Source organism: Mobula hypostoma, chromosome 18 (genome assembly GCF_963921235.1).
Source record: "Mobula hypostoma chromosome 18, sMobHyp1.1, whole genome shotgun sequence".
NCBI classification, from domain to species: domain Eukaryota; kingdom Metazoa; phylum Chordata; class Chondrichthyes; order Myliobatiformes; family Myliobatidae; genus Mobula; species Mobula hypostoma.
This window is the reverse complement of record NC_086114.1, coordinates 54,915,693-54,940,935: the sequence shown is the minus strand read 5'-3', so window position 1 is coordinate 54,940,935 and position 25,243 is coordinate 54,915,693. Positions and strand designations below refer to the sequence as shown.

Here is a 25,243-nt window from a genome sequence, read left to right as displayed (position 1 = left end):
TGGGATTGAGGTGGTCTTGCCTGTGCTCTGATTCGAAGGTGGCAGAGAAGGGCAATGTGGACCCACAGACTATACCACAGATGGAGCTGTGCCTTGTGGGATGAGTGGCTACATAATTAGTGAGCTAGTTCACTCTTGCAAAAGGTTATGCTTAATGCACATATGTTTAATTGCCAAATCAATAAAAACTTGCCACTTTCTAAGTGGTATCCAGTGCAATTCATTCAGATTTATTTACCACATGCACATCGAAGCATGCAGTGAAACGGCTCATTTGCATTAACAATCAAAGATGCACTGGGGGCAGCTCACAAATGTCACCACTGCAAGTTTTAACTCTTAAAGTCTAGCTGAGGAAATTGCAAGGAGTCTCCCAATAAAGGAGAGTAACGTTCAAATTAAATCTTAAATTTCCTCGACAACTTTTGTAGCTGCGGAAAATTAGGAAGTGCCAGTAGAGTTGCATGATTGACATTGTGAAGTCAAATCCTTCCACTTTTTCATTAGAGTTTCATTGAACTATATACCAGTGGTAGAATAAGCCTGTTTAAATATTGAAGTGCCTTCATTTTTTTTCCAGATAAAAGATCTTTTATTCTTTAAAAATTACAATTATTTATTTTTATTTTTATTTATTACAAACAAAAAACACAAAAAAAACCACAACCATAACAAAATCAAATTAAATACTGAACAGCAAAAGGGCGAAAAATATAAAGGCAAAAGTAAACATACACTGCACCAAAAAAGCCTCAGTCCTCACCCTGTGGGAAAGTCCAATACAGGGCCCCATATCCTTTCAAAGATGTCCCCTCTGTCCTCATTACATAGTCTCAGTCTCTCCAAATGTAAAGTATTTGCCAGTTCTCTCAGCCACAGGTCGTACGTAGGCACAGAGTCCATTTTCCACATTTGCAGGATTAACTTCTTAGCAATCACCATTCCAAATAATACAGCCATTTTTTCATACATATTTTCATACATATTGGCTGAAGATAGGGAGCTTGTTGCTCCAAGCATGGCTATGAGCGGGTCTGGTTCCCACTGTTTCCCAAAAGCCTCAAGAGAAACAGTGAAGAATACTTTTCCAGTATGCATAAAGCTTACAACATGACCAGAATGAATGTGACAAGTTGCTGTTCACAGATTTACATCTGTTACAAACTGGTAAAACATCAGGGTAGAAATTGTGCAACTTTTCTTTGGAATAATGGAGTCTATGTGTATTTTGAACTGTATAAGTCTGTGTCTGACATTGACCGAACAATCATGTATACTCTTTAAACACTCACCCCAGACCTCCTCTGTCAGTTCTATACCCAATTCGTCCACCCATGCCTGTTTAAAACCCGCAGTATTCACCCAAGCTCCATTATGTAGGATCTGATAAAAATAGGATACTGCACTACCAGTAACAGGATCAAATTTATTTATTGCCTTCAGGGACTCATGTTTGTCTAAAACTTCGAAGTTAGGTATATATTTCCTAACATAATCTCGAATTTGTAAATATTTTTTAAAAAACTAGATGCAGGGATATTGTAAACTGCTTGTAACTGCACAAATGAGGCAAAGTTTCCATTAATATATGGGTCACCTACACAATAGATGCCTCTCTGTTTCCAGGTAGAAAAACAGTATCATTCAGGCCAGGCAAAAAGGAATGATTGTCACAAATCGGAGTATCAATATAAGTTTTTGGGGCCTTAATGTGTAGTTGAATCTGCTTCCAAATTCTTATAGTGCTGCCAACCACGAAGCTGTTACTAAAATGTGACTTATTAACTGCAGTGGGGCTATTAAGGAGAGCTGGTAAGGAAGTCTTCTTACAAAGCATTCAGTCTTTGAGTAACCATGCTGGGCGAGCCGGAGGTAGAGGTTGGGCCTTTTTTCCACCATACAAGAATGGGTAGGTGGGCAGCCCAGTAATACATTTTAACATCTGGTAGGGCAAAACCACCTGCTTCCTTGGGCTTTGACAAGTGTTTTTTAGTAATTCTAATGGCTTTATAATTCCAAATGAAGGGTATAATAATTGAATCCAATTGCTTAAAATATGACAGGGGAATAAAACATGGAATTGACTGGAAAAGATGAAAAAATCATGGCAGTACAATCATCTTGATTGCGTTAACCCTCCCCACTAAAGAAATTGGAAGGGTTTTCCAAAAGTCAATATTGCGTTCAACCTGCTCAACTTTGTTTCACCAATTCACTTGCAAAAGGTCATCTGGGTTTTTTGTAATAGTCACACCAAGATAGGAAAAGTTATTGTAAGTTATTTTAAAGGGAATGGACTGTAAATACGCTGTATTAACCACTGCAGTGACTGGCATTAGTTCACTCTTATCCCAAATAATAGAGAAACCTGAGAAACTACCAAAATTATTAATCTGAGTCAGAAGTGCGGATATTGATGTTTGTGGGCTGGAGATATATAAAAGGACATTGTCAGTGTACAACGAAAGGTGATGTTTATGTCCATGCATATCAATGGGAGATATCAAAGGGTCCTGTCTGATGCTAACAGCCAATGGCTGAATGATAACCACAAACAAAAACGAAGTTAAAGGGGCAGCCTTGACGGGTCCCACGATGAACTGCAAAAGGGGAGGAAATATTCTGATGAGTGATAATAGAAGCAGATGGGTGTGAATAAATTATCTCAATCCATTTAATGAAAGATGGTCCAAATCCAAATTTCTTAAGTGCAGACATCATATATGGCCATTCCACTTGGTCAAACGCAAGTTGTGCATCTAACGAAATGACTACAGCCTCTTCTGCATGTTTTGTATATAAAATATTGAAAAGACGATGCAAATTAAAATACATATGTCTACCTGGCATAAAGCCAGTTTGATCTGGATGAATAATAGAACAAATGCATTCTTTTAACCTATTGGCCAGGACTTTCCCAAGAATTTTGGTTTCAATGGACAGCAGCGAAATGGGACGATATGATGAAACCACCTTGGGATCACGGCCTGGTTTTGGAATCAGAGAAACATTAGCTTTACATAAAGTGGGTGGCAATCTGGAAGCTATCCTAGAGTGATTCAACATTCGTAAGAGCAGAGGTGACAATTTTGGACCAAATACTTTGAAGAATTCCATGCTATAACCATCCGGACCCGCTGTCTTATTATTGGGGAGGAAAGAGATGACCTTCTTGATCTCATCTAGGCTTATATCAGCATCAAGTGTATTTACTGAATCTGTTGACAGCGTGGGCAGATTCAGATTATCAAAGAATGCTTCCATAGCTTCAGCATCTGGACTGCCTTGTGACTGGTAAACATTAGCATAGAACTCCGCAAAACACTTATTAATTTTTTCCAGATCCGTCAATAAAAAGTCTTCTTTCGCCTTTATATGATGTATGGCCCAGGAGGCCTGCATCTGTCTTAACTGACGGGCTAATAACTTATGGGGCTTTTCACCAAGCTCAAAATACCTCTGACTTGTGTCAGTAGTTTTGAAACACTCTTGGATATTATAGAATTATATTCATACCGTAAGGCAGTAATCTTATTAAGTAATTCTACTTCCTGGTTTATTTTGTAAGAAGCTTCCAGATTTGCCAACTGATCATCTATTTCAGTTAACCTTTTCTTGAATCATCTTTTTTCTGCTGTCTCATACGCTATTATGCAACCTCTAATAACGGCCTTCATGGCCTCCCAAAGAGTGGAATCATCAACACCGCCCACATCATTGGTGCTTAAGTATAGATCTATCTTATCTGAAAGATAAGAGCAAAAATCCTTATCCTTTAACAAAGCATTATTTAAATGCCAACGATAGTCACCTCTTTTGTGGTTCAGTTTGAGTATAAGGGAGACAGGAGTATGATCCAATATAAGTATATTATGGTAAGTGCAACCGACTACTGACAAGACCAATTTCGAATCTAACAGAAAATAGTCAATCCTAGAGTAGGATTTATGTATTGTGGAGAAATATGAAAAATCCTTCCTCGTGGGATTAAGAAGCCTCCAAATATCCACTATGTTACATGAGGTTATTAAGTGTTATGCTATTTTTAATTGAACAAACTTGGGGACGTTGTCTATCTAGGAGGGAGTTTAAGATACAATTAAAGTCTCCACCTACAACTATGTTAGAGTCAGACAGATTAGGCATGGCCTTAAAGAGGTCCTGAAAAAAAATGTATCATCAAAGTTAGGCCCGTACACATTCACTAGTGTCAATGGTATAGAATTTAATATTCCACCTACTATCACATATCTGCCCCTCAGGTCAGCGATAGTTTGTGTGTGAATGAACTGTATGGTTTTTTTTTATTAGGATTGCAACACCTCTAGTTTTAGTACTAAAATTCGACTGGTAGACCTGAGATGCCCAGGAGGGACAAAGCACTTTCACTGCTGTTTTCTTAACATGTGTTTCTTGGAGAAAACAAATATCAGCTTTGAGTGTACGAAGATGTGCATACACCTTCCCTCTCTTCAGCAGACTATTCATCCCCTGTACATTCCAGCTGACAAGTTTAGTCTCACCAATGCTGTGCATGTGCGAATTAGATGTCATATCTGCTGCTTAACAAAAAAAAAATGCTGTATGGTCGTGGCATAACACAAACTGTAACTCGAACAAATAGATGTGCTGTAACAACCTCTGGAGAAACACAAAAAACCCTCCCAAAAATAAAAACACACCAGGAGTAGTACTTCCATCCCCCTAACCTAGAGTCAAAGCTATATCCAAGAGCCAACACATGGCCCGGAATAGCGAGATAACTACCCATTACTCACTAAACATGGGAGAAACACCTCTTCACAAATACCCTGTGAAATATAAAAATAAACAATAGCAGTCAGTCCTCACCCACATCCGAGTGTGAGCTTATTTTTCAGTTCCTCATGCGCTGAGCATAACAGACAGTCTCCAGATGAAGCCACTATCAATCAACGACGAATCCAGTAACCCAACGTTAAACCGTTTTTAGGTTGATACGGTGTCCGAATGCCAATCTTTAACTTCTCGGCTCAGGAACTCCTCCGCTTCGACTGCAGTGCTGAATGTACTGGTGCTATTGTTAACTGTAACCACAAACCTCACCGGATACCGGAATCCACACCTAATTTTCCTGGCTTTGCATTTCTCCTTAATGTGCTGAAAATCCTGATGTTTCCTCGTGGTAGCCGAGGTTAAATTCGGGTAAATGAACACCGGACGCCTGTCACATAGCAGCGGAGCTCTCTCCCTAGCCAACCGTAGCAGCAGCTCGTTAACCTGGTAGTGGTGTAGCCTCGCAATAATAGCTCTTGGCCTACCATTCTTAGCAGGTGCTGGGCTCCGGTGGGCACGGTCCACTTCAATCGGCTGGTGAAAATGTTCTTCCCCCAGCAACTTTGGAAGCAACGTGGCTACAAATTCCATCGGCTTATTGTTTTCGGCTTTCTCCTGAACCCCGATAATGTGAATGTTTTGACAGCGAGACCGAGCTTCAAGGTCATCCACTTTAGCCTGTAGCTGCGTGTTTTGGGATATTAGGCTATCAAGCTGCCTCTCCAACTCTTCAATTCGCCTCTCATACGACTCAGCGGTATCCTCCATTAAAGAAACACGCTTACTGACTTCGGTTAGAGCTGCTGTTAGGTTCATGGTTGATTTATTATCCTCTGCATGTCTCCCGTCTACCAAACTGTACAGCTTGTTTACCGAAACAAGGACTTCTTCAATGGTAGTTGGGACTGGGGCACTAGCAGCATTAGCTTTAGCTTCTCCTGGGCCCGCTAGCTTCGCAGAACCCTTGCCCTTGTTTCTTCCCTTTACCTGGCTTCGTCATTTCGTTCAGCCTGTTACAGCTCACTTCAGTCACTTAAAAAATAAGAATGAACTGCTATTTGGGTGAGGCAAAAGGTGAAGGTAGGCGCAGCTCCCGGGACACACGTCTACTCCATACCAAGACCCCACGTGACCCCCCCCACCCCGCTCAAAGAGCCTTCAGTGATAGTTGCCAGGAATTAAATGGGAAGGAAACCTTTTAAACTGACTACACAGGAGCTGTGAATGGTAAAAACAAGAGATACTGCAGATGCTGAAAATCATGAGCAACACACACAAAATGTTGGTGGAGAACAGATGTTGTGTCTCCAAAAACATCTTCATCTTCGGTAGTGACAGGGCACACAGCAGAACAACCATGTTCAGTCAGAAGTGCCGAACTGGTGATCCCTCTCAGCTTCCTCCTGAGGTATCCTTCATCAAAGAAGTCTGTCTTCAACTAATTTGATTCACTCCCCACGGTATCAAGAACTGGTTGAGACTCTGGATGCATACATCAAAGGTCATGGAATCAGATAGAAGCCCAGCTATAGTGCTGAAGACCTGCGCTCTAGAATAGTTGTATGCCTTGCACATTTACACTATTGGCATCAACCAGATCGGTTGGAAATTTCCTACGTATATCCTTTTTCACAAAAATCAGATTGGATCTAATCTGGCTAATCACTGCCTAAGTCTGCTCATCTTCATCAGCAAAATGATGGAGGATAGCCCTAAGAGTGGTGCACAATGATTCCTGCTCACCACATCCATTGGCATCCTGACCCCATTGGTAGCCTTAGTTCAAGCTTGGACCAAAGTGTTAAATTCTAGAGAGGAAGTAATAATGCTGTTTCAATTTCATCGCCATACTTAAAGAGATAGCTAAAGAATTGAAATGATCTCTGGAGAAGCTCATGTTCTAGACTGCTCACTGAACTGATGGGCTCTCACTCACCACACTCTGTTTAATTCAGATACTATTCCTGGATATGCATTTCTTGTTTCTTCATTAACATCAAGGCAGTGTTTGAGCAAGACTGGCGTCAAGTACATTTAAGTCTGAAAGGACATCAAGGAGAAAACTTTGCAATGATTGGAGTTGTGCTTTGCACAAAGGAAGATGGTTATAGTTATTGGAGGTCAATCACACCAGCCACTGGATATCATTGCAGTAGCTCCTCACAACCGTGTTCTGGACCAGCAATCTTCAGCTGCTTCATCAATGGCATACCCTTCCATCATGAGGTCTAAAATGGGTCATTGCACCATGCTGAACTCCATTTGCAACTCTTCAGAAGATTAGTAGTAGCAACAATAGCTACAACTGAGATGAATACATAAGCAGGGTAAAAATACTGAAATTAATTCAGAATTCTTAATGACTCCAAGATCAGAAAGGAACGATGGGTAGATTGGATGGATGTTTTTATCAATTGTATATCTTTCAGCTTTGAAATTTTTAGTTGGTCATGAAACCAGAGCCTTTGTGCACAACAGATTGTACCTACTGTTTGTACAGGAAAAAATATTTCTTGAGTTCCCTCTTAAATATCTTGGCCCTAATTTTAAAGTATTTTTCCCTTATTCTGGATTCCGAGTCAGGAGCAATAGCTTCTCTGTTTAACCCTTATGCAGCGAATCTGCTCTCCATTCTTTCCAAAGCAAATACTTCCATTTTGATGTTTGCTGCCCAGACGTTCATGTTGGGTCAAGGAATTCTCCATACAAGGGAGGCATACCTTCTTCCCATTTAGTTTTTTGGCGATAAAGGTTAGAGGAGCAATAGTTTTTCATCCCCAAAAGCAAATAATCATCATAAAGCAATCGTAAAACCAAAACCATGTAAATCTACATAGCAGGTTTCAGATCTTAGAACATAGAATAGAATTGTACAGTACAAGGACAGGCTCTTCATCCTACAATGTCTGTGCTAACACAATGCCAAATTAAACTAATCAGTTCTGCCTGCACATGATCCATATCCCGTATTAATTATCGTGTGCTTATTTAAAAGCCACCTGAAGGTCAATATTATATTTTCTTCCCCTTTGATCCCTGCCAGCGTGTTCAGGGCATCTATCCAGCTCCATAGCACCCCCAGCAAAGAGGACATCTTCAAAAGGCGATGCCTCAGAAAGGTAACGTCCATCGTTAAGGGCTGCCATCCCTCAAGACTGGCCGCCTTCTCATTGCTATTATCAAGAAGGAGTTACAGGAGCCTGAAGGCAGAGACACAATGTTTGAGGAGTGGTTTCTTCCCCTCCAATATCATATTTCTGAATAGACAATGAACATTACCTCACTATTTTTGCTCTCTTTTTGCACTAATTATTTTTGTATGCATTTCTTATTGTAATTTATAGTATTTTTATGTACTGTATTGTACTGATACTCAAAATAACAAATTTCACAATATATGTCAGTGATATTAAACCTGATTCTGAATCATAATTTTATAAACCTCAAGTAGGTTGCAGGATCTCGATGTTTCAGACCTGATAGGGAAGGATTCCAAATGGCTGCATCACCGTCTGGTATGGGGTTGATGGGGGGGCGGGGTGCACTGCACAGGATCGAAATAAGCTGCAGAAAGTTGTAAACTCAGTCAGTTCTATCGTGGGCACTAGTCTCCCCAGTATCCAGAACATCTTTAAGGAGCAATGCCTCAAAAAGATGGCATCCATCAAAGAGGAGGTACAGGAGCCTGAAGGCACACACGTAACGATTCAGGAACAGCTTCTCCCCCTCTGCCATCAGATTTCTGAATGGACATTGAACCCATGAACACTACCTCACTACTTTATTTTCTCTTTTTGCACTACTTATCGAAATTAACTTTTAAAATATATATATTTTACTGTAATTTATAGCATTTATTATGTATTGCACTGTACTGCTGCCGCATAGCCACAAATTTCACGACATACGCCAGTGCTATTAAACCTGATGCTGATCTGAGGGAGGTAAAAGAAGGTGGAGAAGTTGTATCGCTAACCAGGGAGAATGGCACAGCAGGTATTCAGGAAGGACAAACAGAGGGCTTGTCCACTGACGTAATAAGGATAGAACTCAAAAACAGGAAGGTGCAATCTCTCCACTGGCCTCCTGACATCCAGTGGGAGCTAAAAGTACAGATATGTAGGCGGCTGGAAAGACCTTTCTAATTGTACTCATGGGATAATTTGACATTACAAAATTTATGTCATTGCTCAATCTTGGTGTTCCGTTGCAGTAATGAAAACTGTGGCCTGTAAAATGGTGCTTTAAAAACCTAGCACAACAATAGTATACTAAATACAGAACCATAGAAAGAGTCGGTTTTTAGTTTGCTGCATTGGAAAGGAAAAACCTGTTCAAACTTAACTTGCTTCCTGAATTAAAGAGGGCACAACAATCAGATGTGTATCACTTTAGATTATCAGCTCTTTTCATTCATCCATATTGAATCAACATTTTTTTCATCTGCTCAGAAGTCCCAATCGTACCACTTGGTTATTTAACTAATTGCACCTTTCTTTGAAGAAAATCATGCATGTTTGTTTTTCTTAGTTTAACAAATTACATGAAATTTCTTTGACCCAGAAAATTTTTAAAAAAGCAAAGTGAATAGATTCTACTCTTGAGACATCAGCCAAGAAAATGAAACAAAAATGCATCTCTATATTTATCTTACTTGAGGGTTTCTAAAATTTAAAAGGTTAACTTCCATTGACAGTCAGACCATCAGAAAGTGGGCCAGAACAATGTATAACAGGCTCCTTTGTTGCAAGGTTCAAGAAGCCTTACCAGTAGCTTTTTGAGGTAATTTCAAGATGGGTGATAAATGTTGTACTTTCTAATTTTTTTAAATATTTAGAATTGTCTTTATAAATACAATACGTGACAAGTATCCCTGGGCTCAATCTGGCCTAATTTCAATTCAGTCAGCTGGTTGATAGGTAAAACGTTGATATATGGACAGAATTTCTTTAAAGCGCAAGTTTACGGTTGGAATGAAGTCTCGCCAAATGTGTGGTCATATGAATGCAAGAAAAAACAAGTAGGTTAGGCCACCAGTCCCCTCAAGCCTTCCCCACTGTACAATATGTTGATGGCTGATCTATGCTGGCCTTGCCTTCTCTTCTGTGACAGTTCCCCATCATCTTGCATTCCTCAATCTCCTTTATCTATCTCCTTCCTATATATTAGTTACTTGTCAGGGAGAGGTGGGGATAAGCTCCACAACCTATTAAAAGCTCTCAATGGTGTGTGCCTCAAATAGCCTCTGACAACCAAGTCCAGCTCGTGGCCTTCACATGTGGCTTAGCTACTAAACATGGCAAAACTGTTTTTACTGACAAGAAGGGGCAAAGGCAGGTTATTGGCACCTTAAAACCAGTCGCTTCAGGAAAGCGAGGCTGGCAGCTAATCTAGGAGAAGGAAAATTCTAATCTCAAACCCCTCTGCCTTGAGGCTATACCCACTCATGGGGAAGGCTTTGGGAGTGAACCCCAAGAAAAAATCTGGAGCTGGAGTCCCTAAGGCAGTCCTACATTGAGTTCGACACTGACTGGCAGCTACTGCGATGCCGCTGGTGTTAAATTGTATTGGTCTCTGTTGTTCCTTTGGATTCATCAGCTGCATGGAGAAGGGGAGCCTGTGGCATGGGCAACTCTCCATATCCTACTCCCCAGGCTTGCTTACTGGCTTGTGTATCGACACAGCTGGGATGTATCATCCATGATAACCTGACCAATGGAGGGCCTACTATTTATCTTTAATGATCTAGTCTCCATGAGCCTCAGAGGTAGAGAATTCCAGAGATTAACTACTCTTGAGAGAAAATACTTCTCCACGCCTCGGTTTAAGTGACTGTCCCTTATCTTATAATTATAACCCCTTGTTCATGTCTTTCCCAAATGAAACCATCCCAACATCTACCCTATCAAACCACCACAGGATCTTAAACTGTTTGAATAATGTATAGTACAGCATGAGAGGAATTTCTTCTGAAAAGTTGTTGGGGGCGGGGGTCACATTCCTGAAAAACGGACTGTATTGCAATTTTCTGTAATACAAAGTTGTATCATCTGCACGTGTCAAGGAATGCGAATCAAGAAAAATAAATCTTATGTTGGTTTATTTACTTTTTTTTGCATTTGTGTCTCAAATTTTTGGATAGTAATTTGTTAATTCTGGAAGGATGAATTTCTGTAACTCGACCGGCCATTAAAATGGATGTAACCAAAGGAGTTTCACCTAAGGACTGTTGCAGTGGAGAGCAGTCACCATTTTAGGGGAAATTAAATCAATGTTTGAAATAGAGGAGCAAGGATAAAGACAGGGATTAGTACAATTCTTAGTGAGAAGTGGGACTGGAATAAAGGGTTGGTATAGACAAAATGAGCAGAGTAACATCTTTAGCTACATTCTTTTTCTGAAACGTTTGAAGGGAGGTCCAAGAAAAGCCAATGGGATGCCAGTGTACCAATGTAAGGTCCAGAAAGTCAGCCTGAGCAAATTGGGTGCGGGGGGGTGTTGAGTAGTAAATACAAGTGCAAGAGCAACAGTGAAGTTTACTTTTGCTCATTAAGATGCCCAGCATTTACCTCCCAAACTAACTGTCCTTAAAAGGAGCGATGAAGGGCAGCTACAAGTCATTGGCATGGATTAGAATGGCCAATTTCCTTCTGAGAATGAAGGATGCTCATGAACCCTAAGTTTTTATATTGGGGTTCTTTGTCACTATTACTGATCAAAGCTTTATATTACCAACTTATTTAATGAACTGATTTTAAATTCACCAATGTGGGGCTGGAATTTGAACTTGTGTCTTAAGGTCACTAATTCATCCCAGTAGATGCAAGCTAGTTTCTTGACCATTATGCTGCTATTCCCTTCATGCCTGGGTTGCTAAGCAGAATTTTAGGAGGTGGGTATGTCGAGGCCTTTCTCCCCATCTGGAATTGTTGGAGGGTTTGGTCCCTCAGATCTCAATCACTTGATTATCATTCCTCACCTTTCCAAACACCAAGCTCTTGAAGCCTACTGTGACTTCCCTATCTGAAATCAGCTAGTCGGGCATCTTGCATAGCCCAGCAACTTGTTGAAGGAGCCCTGTAAACACATTAGTAAAATTAAAACCTGCCACACATCAAGACTCCCAAGCTCAACAATGTAGTCAAAGCCTGTAGCTTTGAGCCTGATTCCTTTTCCTACTGCTGTGATCCCATTGTTTAGAAGATCTTTGTTTAAAATGACTGGTTCTTGGAGCTGCCAAAATCATTGCGGCTCCAACTAACATTTTAGCATCAATTTTGTTGCCCAGAATTAGACGTAGGAACTGCATTGACCCTATTTTGTCATTCTGTTGTAGGTGCAAATGGTGAAGACATATGAGCTGAAACTGTACCTCCCCAGGGATTGCCTGCCTGAGCACTTAGGTGGGACCCTGAAATTGGACCATTCCAGCTGGAACAAGCAGTTTTTAATGTCACCAAATGGACACACTGACTCGCTGGACGAGCTCATCGCAGGCTTCCCGAAGGATGAAGTGTCCGTACACGTGCCGGGGCTAGAAGGGATGACAGTGGAAGAGCTGCTAGACCACGTCAACACCGTTCAGAAGAGGGGAATCTTTGAGGAGTATGAAGACATCCGGCGAGAGACCCCTCCGGGCACATTCAACTGCTCGTTGTTAGTTCAGTGTTCCTTTCCACGTAAACGAAAAAGTTAAATAATGGGCCCAGGTTGCAGTAGGCATAAAAGATCTTGCATGTTTTTCTTGAGGGATTCAAGATGATTAGAGCATTGGTAAGGTGGGGAGGAAGGGTGTCTGCCTGGCAGGGGAGTTCAAAACAAGCAAAGTGTCTTAAGAAGAAAAATATATTATTCAGGGTGGATACCAAGGGCCATCTCGAGATTAAAGCGATCTATGAAGATCTGGAACTTTTCTCCCAAATGGTGAAACTGGTCAAGAGAAAAGCTATTCCAAAGGACATGAAACAAAGGATTCAAAGGCTCCTTTCGTTTCTGCCTCGTGTAGAAATATGCAGATGATGATGTTTCCTTATTAACAATTTCCCAAGTATGATGAATAGTCTGACCAGAATTGTAGCGCACTATTGCAGTCATTCCTTTTTCTTCGTGCATAGTGTTGTTGGTAAAGCAGAAACTTGCAGGTGTGGCAGAGAATGTTAGACTGTGTGCGCTGTGTGTTTATGGTGCACGTGTGGTGACTTCCAGATTTTAATCAGCCAAAGACAGTTGAGAGAGAAGTGGAATGACGGGGAAGTCAGCTGCGGTGTCAAACCACGGGGCAGAAATTGTGGAGGTAGAGTTCACTTCAGCTGTCTGACCTCAGCTGGTAATAGTGAAGTGGAAAGAGTAAATTCTTTCCAAACTGCTTGATGAGCATTCTGGTGTACAGTGTGAATGCTGACCTGTGCTGCCTTGTGCGCAACTGTTGTTCTGTGACACCGAATGGTCAGTACATTGAAGCAAGTCCATGCTCCCACCACGCCCACTTATATGTCCAGGACATTTCTGCCACCTCACATGGTATACAGAAAATGCTCAGCAAATCAGGTAGCGTCAGAGATAATGTTTCAGGTCAATGCTCTGTCAGAACTCGTTCACCCGAAATATTAGCTCTTCTCTCTCCTCTGTTACCACCTGGTCTGAGTGACCCAGCATTCTCCATTTTTAAGTCCAGTGTCAAATAGTTTAAGATTTGTGGTTTATAAGAAGTTGCCTGGGTATTGGTAAGAAGGTTAATGTTCCCACTGATAATGGAATCACAGAGATTGACGAGTTCCCTTTACTTTGTAGTGAAAGGTTGACACTTCCCTTCTGCAGCAAATACTGACATCAAATACTTGACAAAAAGATGGGAGGGCAAGGTAGTATTGGCAGGAAATTTGTATTGCCACTGCAGTACCAGTAGAGGCTGCCAAGCTAATTTACAGGTAAATATTTAACTTATTTTGGCTATTTTTAATCTAACTTGAGTGATTGGGTTAAAAGTTTAAAGAAAGACATAGAACAAAATGTATATACAAAGCAAAGTTATGTTTTTTCCCAGTTGAAAATCACCGCATGTCAAAATTTAATTACAATAACAGAAAATGCAGGAAGTGCTGACAGAAATCGGCCAGTATGGACATTGTGGGCTGAAAGGCCTGCTTCTGTGCTGTATGACTCTATGGCAGTGAGGATATTAGGCTGCAGCTGTGGAAAGGCAAAAACAGTTAATGTTTCAGATCAACCCCCCCCCCCATCACAATTTAAAAGTTACATCTGTTTGTCTTTCCATTGATGTCTCACCACCTGTTAAGTGTTTACAGCAACTCCGGTTCTCGTTTTTGATCGGTGGCATTTTCTGTCTTTGCGTTGGCTTTCTGGTACTCTCAGTGTTTAGTTTTGTAGAATCTTGCAGAATGTGCAAGTCTGTGGCAAGCACTATGATTCTGGACAGCCACATCTGCACCAAAGGGACCTCAGCTCAGCCTTACCCAGCTAGCTTCTGAGGTCAAACGTTGCTGGGTGTTGGGGAGAGAGAGAATTACCAGGAATCTTCAGTCCCATCAGCTGCCCAATGTGTGTACTACTCAAGTACTGTAAAATAGCACGCATTAGACAAAGCAATCCCCTGTTAAAGTTCAGGTCAAAGCTCTGACAATGTTCAGTAATGGCTGACAATAGCAAAGCTGAAGCACTTGCAGCTACCTTCAGTCAAAAATGCCTGAAGGATAATCAATCTTGGCTTCTTCCTGAGGTCTCCACCTTAACCAAAACAACAGACTGGACACAGCAAAAAGGTGTGGGACCAGAAAACATCCCATCTGCTGATGTGAAGACTTGTGCTCTAGACCTAGCTGCACCTGCAGCCAAACTGTTTCACTGTCTCTCCCACTGGCATCTACCCAGCAATGTGTTGAATGCCCAGTACTGAGCTGAGGATGTGCTCTGGAAGGAGGGAGGGAGAGGATCCAGTTGTGGTGGTTCACATGAATACCAACCTTTAATAGAACTAAGAATGAGTGATGAAGAACTGGGGTCCAAATTAAAAACACAAATCCCCGGACAAAATATCAGCGTGGTTAGCTGAAACATATACAAACTGGTAGAGAAACATCAGGCTGATATGGTGAAGTAAGTGATACTGTGAAGCAATGGCATCAGTTCTAGGGATGGAATGGGCTGTTCTTCTGACAAGGTGGGATCTGTGTCCAGATGAATTGAATAACTAGATGGTCCATTTAGGGGAAAAGTGTAAGGGATTGGGAGCTGTGAAAATTCAAGTCAATGGGACAGGCTAAAGATTTGGGTAGAAGTGGGTTGGGAAGGGTCTGAGACCTTAAAGATAACCGCACATTAGCGGCAGTGTCAGGCACGGGAAAATAGCACTGTAGAGCATTCTCGACAAAATAGATAATATTAGTGACTCTGATCCACAATGCAGACTGACTGAGCTAGGAAAATAGGTACTCTAAAATAATGACAACTATGAACCAAATGTAAAAGGATTACGTGGCCAGTACTGAGTTAAGGATGTGCTCTGGAAGGAGGGAGGGAAAGGATCCAGTTGTGGTGATCCACATGAACACTGTACCTGAGAATATTGCATGGGCTAAAGAAAGGGAAGTCGAGATGCAGCACGAGGTCTGGTGGAATTAATAAGTGTAAGAGAAAATTACAACACTATTGAATGACAGGCAGACAAATGCTGTTGGGTAGCTCACAGCCCTTCATCTCTGAAGCCCCTTAGGCATTACTGACGATCAGTCTGCTCACCTTACTCCTCTTTTTTTTAATCTCAGGTCTGTATGTTTTTTTTCTTCCATTTGCTTAGTTTTATTCCTCAAACAAAGGCTGCTCAATCATTAATCCAGTTGATTTTATTGGTTTTAGAGCTCAAAGTTGCCACAACTGAAGAGTGGTTGACCTACCACCCAGGGAGGCATCGCATGATAGTTTGAACAGTGATCTCTCTCCCGTAGGTCATTTGCATTGTTCCTTTCCATGCTTCACTGTGTCAGCCTGATAATTATAGAACGGATATGGAACCTGGGTACAGGGGAGACTTACCAGGATGCTACCTGGATTAGAGAGAGCATGTCTTATGAGGAACGACTGAGTAAGTTAGGGCTTTTTTCTTCTCAATCTGTTGCTCTTACCTGCTGAGCACTGCAGCATTTTCTGTCATTACTGATTTACATATTAGCTGTACAATTCTTTAAATTGCTGGCTAAGTTTCCCAACTGCCTTAATGTTACAACCTTACAGCTTTGGCAGATAAAGGAAAGGTCTGTGTAATAATACTGCAGTCCCCATCTTGACGATGAAGAGTTTCATTCTGAATCTGACCCTGACATCAAACATGTTTCCTCTTAAAATGCCAAATCTAAATATTTATTGCCCTGACTGATTTTATCAAAGTCCAATCAGTTTCCTTAGTCAAAACTTTATTCTTTTATATTCAGTAAAACCTCCAAATATACTTGTTTTTTCAGTCAAGATTTTATCATTTCATCTTCTTGTAATAATTTTAGAAAATAACAACCAATTAGTGGTGTATCAAGCCCAGAGCTCCTGAATGCAAAGGCTGAAATTTGATCTCTGTACACACCTGGATTTTGTTTTATTCTTCTTTTTCAGAATCTTTGCATATACAGTGGCATGCAAAAGTTTGGGCACCCCTGGTCAAAATTTCTGTTACTGTGAATAGCTAAGCAAGTAAAAGATGACCTGATTTCCAAAAGGCATAAAGTTAAAGATGACACATTTCTTTAATATTTTAAGCAAGAAAACTTTTTTATTTCCATCTTTTACAGTTTCAAAATAACAAAAAGGGAAAAGGGCCCGAAGCAAAAGTTTGGGCACCCTGCATGTTGAGTACTTAGTAACACCCCCTTTGGCAAGTATCACAGCTTGTAAATGCTTTTTGTAGCCAGCTAAGAGTCTTCCAATTCTTATTTGGGGGATTTTCACCCATTCTTCCTTGCAAAAGGCTTCTAGTTCTGTGAGATTCTTGGGCCGTCTTGCATGCATTGCTCTTTTGAGGTCTATCCATAGATTTTCGATGATGATTAGGTCAGGGGACTGTGAGAGCCATGGCAGAACCTTTGGCTTGTGTCTCTTGAGGTAGTCCATTATGGATTTTGAGGTGTGTTTAGGATCATTATCCTGTTGTAAAAGCCATCCTCTTTTCATCTTCGGCTTTTTTACAGACAGTGTGATGTTTGCTTCCAGAATTTACTAGTATTTAATTGAATTCATTCTTCCCTCTACCAGTGAAATGTTCCCCATGCCACTGGCTGCAACACAAACCCAAAGCATGATCGATCCACCCCTGTGCTTAACAGTTGGAGAGGGGTTCTTTTCATGAAATTCTGCACCCTTTTTTCTCCAAACATACCTTTGCTCATTGCAGCCAAAAAGTTCTATTCGAGAAGTTCAAAGGAACATCTAAACAAGCCTGATGCATTTTGGAAACAAGTCCTGTGGACTGATGAAGTTAAAATAGTACTTTTTGGCCGCAATGAGGGAAGGTATGTTTGGAGAAAAAAGGGTGCAGAATTTCATGAAAAGAACCCTCCATAGATGCTACCTCACCTGCCGAGTTCCTTCAGCGTTTTGTGTGTGTTTCTCACATTTTTGGCTTGGCTTTCTTCCAGCACATCTTTTGCATCTTAGGCTAGCACAACAGTGCCACGCTGCTACTGTGTGAGGGCCGCAGAACATTCTGCCATCATTCTTTGTGAGCAGGCGTCATTCATAAGGTTTCCAATTTCTTCCTCTTGCCTTCTACAATTCTTACCATCTCTAGGGCAAAGTCTAAAGCTGTGTATGGCATCTATTTTAAAGCATTATCTACTGCAGTGGTCTTTTGACTTCATTCATGAGGCACTGTATCCTACTTAGTACTTGTGTCGCTGCATCACTGTTGATGGAGACCTGTGCTGCTTTACCCACCCCCAAATTTTGTCCCTGAACCCCTCTTGAGTCACGGACGTTATAAGCAATTGATGGTTGCTCCACCGCAGATCATTCACACTCGCTCCCACTCCATTTTTCCTACACATCTCTGACGTCATGAGTAGCTAAATGACTGCAGGTTTGGTCTGACTCATCTTTGTTGCAACCTTTCAAAATAATAAAAAAAAACAAGCTTTGAGCATCTGTTTGAGTAATTACCAATCCAAAACTTCTCCCATTAGTTCCTTCTGTATTTTTCTTCTCCACTATATACTTATCAATTTTCCCTTTGGAAGGACACAATGGAACCCATCGCCACATCATTCATTCTGGACTCCAACTGCACAGTGTGTTTAAAAGGCTTTCCTTCAAGTCATTCTAAACAAACTCACCCTTTAATTGACATAATAGCGACACAATTGTTTAACCATTAACTTACTTAGCTAAGCTTCCATTGATGCCTTACAATTACAGGTTTATAGATACTCATAATTAAAGCATTGAGAGAGTTTGATTTGCTACTATGGAAAGAATGAGGTCCAGGAAGCCTGGCAGGATTAGTTAATGCTCCTTTGTAGTCTTCGGTAGGGAATTAACCATAAAATTAGCATTGTATATAACGAAGGATAATACACACATATTACAATCCAAAATTACACAGTTAATTAGCCTATAATATGGAGGAATTTTATCAGGAACACACCAGGGAACCAATCACTTTAGAACTTGTACTTTATAATGATCTTCCAGGTAGGAGCTTTGGTGGAAGTATTGATCATAGTTATGAAATAATTTTATCTCATGTTTGGTATAGTCAATTCTAAGTCCAGCGTCTGAGCTCTGAACAGATCTTACTTCAAAGGCATGAGGGCAGAGTGAATTCAAAGCTAAGGTAAGCAGTGGTAAATATTTAAAATAATAGTTTGTAATTATTGAAGAAAAAGTAATGGGAGTTGACAATCTCCTTTGTTCTGTGTTGTGATAACAATGCAATGGATACACCAGCTTTAACCTTCGGAAATTTTTTGAAATAAAGTTAGTAAACAAAACCCTAGGTAGAGTAGACCTAGAGAGGATGTTTCCTATAGTGAGGGAGTCTAGAACTAGACTCCCTTTAGGTCGGAGATGAAGAGGAATTTCTTTAGCCAGATCTTGCTGAACGTGTGGAATTCAATGCCACAGATTGCTGTGGAGGCCAAGTCATTGGCTGTACAGTGGTTGCAGTTAATTAGGCCATTGGTTATTTGGGGCAGCTGCTTATTTGGGACAACTCTTAAAGAACAAAAACTAATTGAGAAAATAGCTGGGATTCCCTTCATTTATTCAGGACACTATGCTGCTTGATTGGGGCAGAAGCCTGTTGCCGAGCAGTTTTTAAGTAATGTCAGTTGTGTGTGTTTGTGTACTGTGGTTTCAAGAATTCAGACTTGGAGATGCCAGAAACAGCCAGGAGTGAAAATGAAATGATTTCACTACTTCAACAAGTTAGAAACTATGAAGAATTTCAAGATATTGACAATCATCTTGAATGTTAACTTCGGTTCCCACCAGACACTCAGCTCTCACCTGTGGCTCCAAGTAGCTGTTTGCATATGATAGCGGCCACATCCTGGTGCACCATTTCAACAGGGGGGCTAAACCAGGTGAGGGTACCGGGTGGGCCTCATATCCTGCTGAGATAGGGTCATGCCTATCCTAGCATGTGAAATAACTCCGGCGATCCGGGCAGATGAGATCTACAGTGAGATCCAATGGCCAGGAGGGCGGTTTTGCAATGCTACGTGGAGAGTGAAGGAAGGGCATGACAGGGCACAGAAGGAGTCATGGTCATCTACTACAACGAGGAAAGACGCCATTTGTCACGTCTACTTGTACCACTGGACCCAGACTAACAAGATTGAGAGAATGGAACTGGCCCAGTGCAATGGCTTTTCCACTTTAAAAACTTCTGCACAGGTTTCCTGTCATCACCAGATACAATGGACAACCACCAGTAGTATTGGTAGTGTTCTAATTTGTTCTGTATTTGATTTAAATACATAATTTGATACTCAGTTAAATAGTAGCTGGTCTTTTTTAGATGTGTTTAACTACTTCCATAAAATTTTGACTAATTGGAGCCGCCGCTTAATTAGACCAAAATGTACTGGTCCTGATGTGTCCCAATTAACTAGAATCCACGATATTTAAAGCAGAGATTGATAGGTTCTTGATTAGTAAGTACATGAAAGGTCATGAGGAGAAGGCAGGAGACTGGGGTTGAGAGGGAAAATAAATCAACCATGATGGAATGGTGGAGTAGCCTCATTCTGTTCGTATGTCTTGTGGTCTAATTCCACTGTTCAAAGAAGGAGCAAGAGAGAAGACATGGGACTGAACATGGGGAAGGTATCAACATTTATTGAAAATCAGAAGTGCTACATTCTGAAAGTGGAAAAAAAAGCAGAAAATGATAAAACACCCAGCTTTTCAGGTAGCATTTGTGGAAGTGAAAACAGATTTTGTTTCAGATTTCCAGCATTTGTAGGAAGGAAAGAGAGCTCTATTTTTCTTTCCACATCTGGTGCCATCTTTCGAGTGTTTCCAGCATTTTGTTTTGGTCTAAACTCTATTGAGGAGGTTCCCTTTGTCCTCACCATCCCTCACTGCAACTTAAAGTGAGTTTTCTGTCCTCGCCTGTTCACATGAAGGGTCTTCAGCCTGCTGTATTAAATCTGCCCCTCTCTCCACAGATGCTAAGTGCTGTCAGCAATCTGGTTTTCTTATAAGGAAAAACAGAATTCCAAATAATCATTGACTGAGGAGAGTTGATGGAAATTTATGAAAGATAAATTGTAGATCACACATAAAATTTGTTGTATTTTTAACCAGAAGGCTAGATAAAATAGAGTTTGAGGAATTAATGTATTTGAAATTTCAAAGAAGTGTCATATGAGGACCCACTGGATAAAATTAGTCATTCGGTTAGATACGAGCATGAATTGATGAAGGCGGAGGGGAAATAAGCGGGTCAGACAGCAACATGCTTGGAGCTCTGTTATTTACAACCTACGTTCATGACTTGGTTAACAGGACAGAGTAATGTATCCTGGTTACTGATGATACGGAGCAAGGGAGGAACATAGTGTAAACACTGAGGAGGGCACCTGTCAAATGATAGAGACAGATGAAGTAAGCAGGCAACGACTTGTCACATGAAGTAGAATGTGCAGAAATACGTTATCATCTGTTTTGGTCGGGAAAATATTGCAACATTTAGCATAAAATCAGCAGTCTAGGAATCCTTTTATCACAGGAAATCTGATGTACAACAAGTAATTAGGAAAGCAAATAGGATATGTGATTTCATTCTGAAAAGACTGGAGTATAAGAGCAAATAAGTCTGACTACATTATATAATCATAGACTGTTCCAACCATCCATCCTCTCTTCAGCACTAATCGCATTTTATTCTCCCCATATTCCCCATAGCTGCCCCCAGATTCTACCAGTCACTGACAAGTGGGGTAATTTACACCAGCTGATTAACCTACCAGTGGGATGTGGTTGGAAGCTTGCTTCCAGAGAAAGCCTGCACAGTCATGGGGAAACTACACAAGTCTGTTTCTGTGATGCTTCTTTCTATGACTCTGGAGCTGGCACCCATTCACTCTCTTCTCACTATCTACAAAGTGGACTGCAGTTTGTGTCAAGGCTTCCTAGCAACATCTCTTAAACCTGCAGTCTCTACTGGTTGGAAGGGAAAGATCAGCATGCGCTTGGGAGTAACTCAGCAGACTAGGAAGCATCTATGAAAAAGAATACAGTCGACATTTCAGGCCGAGACCTTTCACCAGCTCTTGGGTCCTCAGAGACTCTGTCTTCCTTCTACCCCATCTTCCAGGACACCCCAACCCTCCCCTCTCCTCTGACACTACCAACCCCTCCCCCCCCCCCCACCACCCCGATCCCAACTCCATCTGTGCCGGGTCTTCACTATACCCTCTGACCATCTCCTCTCTGAGACAGAATATCCTGTCCTCAGTAAGTGCCTCACCTTTGTCCCCCTTCACCCACAACTCAGTGAGTTCCGCTCCCGCCATGACACTGAGCTCTTCTTCCACCACTTTCTCCCATCTTAAACTCTCCTCCTCTTCCTGTATAGCCCACTTTGGTCTTCTGCCTGCTCTGGATCTTTTCATTGCCAACTACCAACGGGACATGAACCATCTCAACTTAACCACTCCTCTCTCCAAATCCAACCTCACTCCTTCTGAACGTACTCCACTCTCTCCGTACTAATCTTAACCTCACCATCAAACCCACAGATAAGTGGGGTGCTATAGTATTCTGCCAGACTGACCTCTACCTTGCTGAGGTCCAGCGACAGTTGTCAGACACCTCCTCTTACTTACCCCTCGAACCGGACCCCACTAAGGAGCACCAGGCCATTTTCTCCCACACCATCACTGACCTCATTAACTCTGGGGATCTCCCATTCACTGCCACCAACCTCATAGTTCCCACACCCTTCACCTCCCGTTTCTACCTGCTATCCAAGGTCCACAAACCTGCCTGTCCAGGTGGACCCATTGTTTCTGCTTGCTCCTGCCCCACTGAGTCCTGATGAAGGGTCACAAACTGAAACGTTGACTGTACTGTTTTCTATAGATGCTGCCTGGCCAGCTGAGTTCCTCCAGCATTTTTGTGTGTGCTGCTTAAATTTCCAGCATCTGCAGATTTTTCTCTTGTTTGTGTACTAGGGAGCACCTGTTCGCTCATTTGTCTACCAGTTAGCTGCCAGTTCCAAAAGAATGGGCTTGGTCTCACTGCCTCCAGACTTGCTCAGAGAACTTAAGTCACAAATTGAGAAATTGTAGGGAGATGTAGGGACTGTGTTCTAGTGCTGAGTGAACATGAAAAGATATTGGAAAATAATGTGAAAGAGATGGTCACAGAAACGACTTGCACAGTGAGATGGTGCATCCACTGTGGTACAACCTACCTTAGAAAAGAAAGATGCATGTTTTCCAGCCAAATCCCACAAAACAGGTGCAGAATGACCCAAAAGGGGCACATAAGCCTTGTACTATCTGTCACAGAAACTTATTGCCCCAAGCCTAACATTGTACAGTGTGTGACAAGAATTCTCCACTCTTTTGTGGTATTCCCCTAACTGAAGAGCAAGTGTGAATGAAGTAAATTCAGCACTGTAATGTTAATTGATGTTTCTATTCCTGTGTACATTAAAGTCTTTGGTTTGCCATGGTTACCTACCAAGGCTGTGCATCTTATGATAGCATCACGAATGCTCCATTTGCACATTTTACTCCAGTAGATATCAGTAGTGACATAATTTAATGCAAAAGGGAATATTGCAGAGCAGGATTTGGCTGTTTGGCTGCATTGTGCGGACATTACCCTAGGGCAATTTGAATTATGGGTCCTCCCTAGCTTACAGGTGCCTGAGCTGTGCACACAAGTGCCCATTTGGGAGCTCAGCGGGAGGGATTTGCTACCATGTGGGTACACAGTCTGATGCGGCATTTCCACCTTAAGAACTGTTTGCATTACAAATTGCTCACAGGAACAACCCTGCTATTACTTGGAGAGGATCAATATCTCATTTTTTCTTTACAAATTAATTTTCACTGTTATTTCCCATTTCTAACTGCACTAGAGAGGATGTTGTTAAGCCTCCTTGAACTGATTCAGTCCAGGACTTTCTCCAGAACGATTACTGAATAACACTGTATTTCCAGTGCCAGTGAATGGACAACATGACAACTAGTGGTGATTGCAGGTTGAGGAGAAGCTGTTTGGAACCCTTCGTAATTTATTGCGGACACTTTGTATGGAACACACTGTAGCTTTGAGGCAGTGAAACTTTTAAGGTGGGGAATGAGTACCACTCGGTTGCTTTATCCTGGTTAGTGTCGAGCTTCCTGAACGTTGCTGAAATTGCACTTATCCTTATAACTTGAGCGTATTTGATCACACGCCTGGTGTAAGGGGTGGGTGGTGGAAATACCCTTGGGGAGATAGGACTGAGCTGCTCGCTTACATTTCTTGGCATGACTCATTCATATAATACTGCATTTCTTATCTGATCTACACTGTGCAGAGTAAGTGCAGCTAGTAAAACTCTGGGTGACAAGTTCACTCTCTTTGCCCAAGGTTGAATCTGAAATGAAAGCTTGGTAAATGCTAAATTTCAATATACACTCAGTGGCCTCCTTTTCTAGATACACCTATAACCTGCTTTTAAATGCAGATATGTAATCAGCCAGTCGTGTGGTTGCAACTCAATGCATAAAAGTATACGGACGTGGTCAAGGGGTTTAGTTCTTCAGAGAGAAATATCAGAATGGGGAGGAAGTGTGATCTAAGTGACCTTGACTGTAGAACCATTGTAGTTGACAGAGGGGGTGGTTTGGGTATCTCAGAACCTGCCGATCTCCTGCGATTTTCACGCACAACAATCTCTAGAGTTAACAAAAAGTGGTGCGAGGAACAAAAAAAAATTTAGAGACGGTTCTGTGGACGAAAGCACCTTGTTAATGGGAGAGGTGAGAGGAGAATGGTCAGGCTGGTTCAAGCTGACAGGAATGCAGCAGTAACTCAAATAACCACACATTACAACAGTGGTAGGCAGAAGAGAATCTCTGAACGCACAACACATTGATCCTTGAAGTGGATGGGGCCACAGCAGCAGAAGACCACACCGGTTCCACTCCTGTGGCCACTTTATTAGGTAAACTCCTGTACCTAATAAAATGGCTACTGAGTGTAACTGGGACATTGTTGGGACCCATACCCTATGATGGATCTGGTATACTTGGCCATTTCTTGCCATGATGTGAGGCGAATCAAGTTGTATGAAGACTGGTTTCTGTGATGGTGAGGACCTCACAAAGTCTAAAATACATCATCTATTCAGAACCTTGAGCTGAAGAGTGTGGCAAATATCTGTCTGCCTTCTCAGGTCAGAGATCATCAGAACTGGAACAGTGAGTTGCAGAGACAGCAAATGTTCCCCAGGTATGTGCATCCTCTCCCTGTGTTTCTGCTACCCACTCTCTCAGTTCTGATAGAGGGGTTTCAAACTGACACATCAACTTTATATTTCTACCTATACTGTTTGATTTGCTGAGTGCTTACAGTATTCTCTGTTTTTATTCTATATTAAAGCAGGTTGTTGATAGAATATGCAAATTGGGTTCTAGCTGGTTTAAATATAAATAGGTCAGACTGTGCAGTGGGGAGGTCACATTCCCAGTCTTTATTCCTTGAATTTCCTATTTATTTTGTGCTCAATATCAGAGTCCCAAAAGTACATGCCAGCTGTTTCAATCTTCAGTGAGCACAATGTAGTGAATGCAGCTGGTGCTGCTCTCTGCCACACATGCCAATTCTGGGAAGAGAGGAAGTCGGGTGAGCTGCGTAAGTCAGCAGGGATCTTTTAACAAGCATGTTTTGTTTCCCTTAAAACGTAAAGGGATGGTGATAC

At 41.5% G+C, this 25,243-nt stretch overlaps 1 protein-coding gene across 1 annotated transcript in view; it reads left to right on the top strand.

The window, feature by feature from the left end:
• The window catches only part of ptpn9a (protein tyrosine phosphatase non-receptor type 9a), a 244,239-nt gene that overhangs the window by 181,346 nt on the left and 37,650 nt on the right, over positions 1 to 25,243 (top strand). The window contains exon 7 of the mRNA XM_063070911.1: positions 12,152 to 12,471. Coding sequence (XP_062926981.1) covers positions 12,152 to 12,471 — 320 coding nt within the window. The remainder of the gene's footprint in view (positions 1 to 12,151; positions 12,472 to 25,243) is intronic.